General features: G+C 36.3%; 1 protein-coding gene across 1 annotated transcript; it reads left to right on the forward strand.

Annotated features, from left to right (window-relative positions):
• Positions 1–220: 220 nt before the first annotated feature.
• On the forward strand, positions 221–2632 carry LOC102602537 (cation/H(+) antiporter 11-like). The gene is made up of 2 exons (XM_015313872.1): positions 221–1222; positions 1300–2632. The coding sequence occupies exons 1-2, from the start codon at positions 356–358 to the stop codon at positions 2401–2403; spliced, it is 1971 nt and encodes a 656-aa protein (XP_015169358.1). The 5' UTR covers positions 221–355; the 3' UTR covers positions 2404–2632.
• Positions 2633–3417: the final 785 nt, after the last annotated feature.

Genomic DNA, 3417 nt, shown 5'->3' on the forward strand with positions numbered 1-3417 from the left:
AGGTTCAACTCCATGGATATATTCTGTCCCAACAATTGAATCTCAAATACTCATTATATATCTTCTCACACAACTTTTTCATTTTCCTCTCAAGCGCATTGGATTTCCCAAGATCGCTTCGGAGATCTTTGTATGTTTCAATCTCTTTCAAATTCTATTCTATTAATTATTATGATGATGAATAATCGATATGTTTTGTGTTGTTTATTTATAGGCGGGACTAATCCTTGGATCTACTTTTCTTGGGCGTTATAAGAGTTACCAAGAAAAGTTGTTTCCTCTTCCAAGTCAATCAATTCTGGGTGCACTAACAACATTTGGTTTCCTACTTTTCCTTTTTCTAAGTGGTGTCAAAATGGACACTAGCATGACAAGGAAAATAGGGAAAAGGGCACTAGTAATAGGTTTTCTTAATCACTTAGCTCCATTGATAACGGGTATGATAACCGTATTTGCATTATCAAGTGATTTCTATCAAGAAGGTGTAACACCATTATCCATTCCAGTTGAAGTCATAAGTATTGCTAAGACGTCTTTTCCTGTCATCTCTTACCTCCTTAAGGATCTTGGACTCCTTAATTCTGAACTTGGAAGATTAGCACTTTCTTCAGCACTTATTAGTGACTTAGTTGGTCTCGCTATCCATGCTTTTATCTTTCTAATTGTTATAGGTGCAAAGAATACAATCCAAAGAGCAATCACTGATGCAATACTTTTAATTGCTTTCATTATTGTCGTTATTTTTGTCTTTAGGCCACTCATGATGTGGATAGTCAAAAGGACCCCGGAAGGGAGACCTGTTAAAGACCTTTACATTCTCATGATTGTTCTTGCTGTTTTACTTTCTGGTGTCTTCTCTGCTTGGTTTGAACAATCAGTTCTTTTTGGCCCTTTAATCTTTGGTTTGGCCGTCCCTGAGGGACCGCCTTTAGGATCTACACTAGTAGATAAACTTGATCCATTTACATCAGGATTTCTGTTACCTATTTTTGTAACTGTAATGTCCTTAAGAACAAATCTCTCTGCCATAAATCCCTCTGCTTCTTATACATTTGCAAATATTATCCTATTGTGTGTCGGCAGTATAACAAAAATACTAGCATGTTTACTTCCCATGCTATATTGCAAAATGCCCTTAAATGATGCTGCAGCTATCAGCCTCATCATGTCTACAAGAGGTGTCGTCGACTTGGCTTCCTACAGCTTTCTAAGAGATGATAAAGTAAGTAATTAAATGGTACACCTTCGTTACATATATATAATGTATTCAAATATTTCAACATTACTATCTTTTTGCAGATCATCAATCAGGCTAGTTTTGCTTTTATGGTAATAGCAACAGCCGTTACATCAATATTTGTGCAAATCATGGTGAAATGGCTTTATGATCCATCTAGGAAATATGCTGGATATCAAAGAAGAAACTTAATGAATTCCAACAACAAGTTACCCATACTAGTTTGCATTCACAATCCTGATAACACTGCTGCTATACTTAGATTGCTGGAGAAATCTAATCCCACTAGGGATTTTCCTATAGTGTCCAATGTTCTCCACCTTATAGAGCTACGCGGTCGAGCATCTTCTGTTTTCATCTCTCACCAAGTTCAGACAAAGGCTATTACTGATGTAGCTTATTCAGAAAATGTCATTCTTGCGTTCCAGGGGTTTGAACGCAATAACTATGGTGCTGTGACCATTCAAGCTTTTACAGCTATCTCCCCACGCAATTTAATGCATGAGGATATATGTACTCTTTCCCTTGATGTCCTTGCATCCATCATTATATTACCCTTTCATCGAAAATGGGCCGTGGATGGATCAGTAGAAGTTGAAGATCATGGTTTGAGAACTTTGAACTCTAGTGTTCTTGAAAGGGCTCCTTGTTCTGTTGCAATCCTAGTTGATCGAGGCCAGTTGAAACGTTCTACCTCTGTCCGTGCATCAGAGAATGCATATTGTATTGCTATTTTATTTTTGGGAGGAAATGATGATCAAGAAGCATTAGCATTTGCTAAACGAATGGCCATTAGTGGGACCATTAGCCTCACGGTGATACGTTTGATATCCAAGCAAGATGTGAGTTGTGATGTGGATGAAGTAATTGATTTGGATATCGTAGGTGATTGGAAACAAAGCCGAAGTAGTTGGGAAAATGTGAAGTATATTGAACATTACGTGCATGAAACAACAGAGACAGCATTGTTAGTTCGTTCACTAGTAGATGATTATGACCTTATAATAACAGGGCGACGAAACAATACACATTCACCTCTAACAGCAGGACTTGAAGAATGGACTGAAATCCCAGAATTAGGAGTCATTGGTGATATGCTTGCCTCAAAGGATCTTAAGACAAGGGCTTCTGTCCTGGTCATTCAACAACAACAAACAACCCTATAGACACGGGCTTCAGTCACCTTGCAATACTTGTACATGTCATGTCATACTTACTAATATAGCAGAGTTTAGCAAAATGTACTTACTACATACACCTGTAATATTAGATATCCAATTCCATGTACAGATCACACTGGACTTGGTAGGAGTAATTTTTACCCCCTCTACTTTTACATTTTCGTTTTTGGTGTAATGGTTGATGATTTTTGGTTTCATTTTCTGTATGTGTACTTGAATGGAATCATTTATCCAAAAGTGTATACTCTGAGAATATTGGATATCACCTTCAAGCCTTGACAAAAGCCTCGGACAGAGGCCAATGAACCACCTTTTTCTTCTACTTCTTTGCACCTCTAAACTTCTTCAACTTAATTTTTCTCTTACATTTACTTACACAGGGCGTTTGATAGAATGTATTAGAAAAAATAATGCATGCATTAGTCTCGTGTATTACTAGTATCTTGTTTGATACTTTTTTTCAACCTATGTATAATTAAGATACACTCTATTGTGTAATGCTAATACCATGGATTTCTAGGTACTAGCATTGCAATGGTTCTAATGTATGCATTAGAATGATTGAAAACTCAATTGCCTCTCAAAATCTTTTTTACATCCTTTCCAGTTTCCACCATAATAGTAAAGGGTATCTTTGCAAATAATTTTTTTAATGCATCAAACCAAACAATGCATAAAAGAATACATATACAACCCCTTAAACTTGTTCGTTTTTTCCTTTTAGACCCTTGAACCGTAAAGCTTACCTATTGAACACCTAAACTCACACTAAAGTGTGTCTATTGAGCACAATTTTTGCAGCAAGCCCAAATTCTCTATGCATTTACACATCATTAGGGAAGAAAAACACCCTTTACTTCCGCATCTTCTTGGACATCGTAACACCACTAACAGAAAATAATCACATTTCTTATTAAACAACTCATTCTTTTCGGTATTTTTTATTGTTATTTTACACTTGATTTCTAGCAGAATTTTGCACTAGAAATTTCGTAAAAT

Source organism: Solanum tuberosum, unplaced genomic scaffold (genome assembly GCF_000226075.1).
Source record: "Solanum tuberosum cultivar DM 1-3 516 R44 unplaced genomic scaffold, SolTub_3.0 scf00264, whole genome shotgun sequence".
Classification (NCBI taxonomy): domain Eukaryota; kingdom Viridiplantae; phylum Streptophyta; class Magnoliopsida; order Solanales; family Solanaceae; genus Solanum; species Solanum tuberosum.

What these genes read in the sequence shown, in the direction of transcription:
- LOC102602537 (XM_015313872.1), top strand. Translation starts at nt 356, where the DNA reads ATGGACACTAGCATGACAAGGAAAATAGGGAAAAGGGCACTAGTAATA. An exon ending in GCTTTCTAAGAGATGATAAA is followed by an intron (nt 1,223 to 1,299) that starts GTAAGTAATTAA and finishes ATCTTTTTGCAG; the next exon opens with ATCATCAATCAGGCTAGTTT.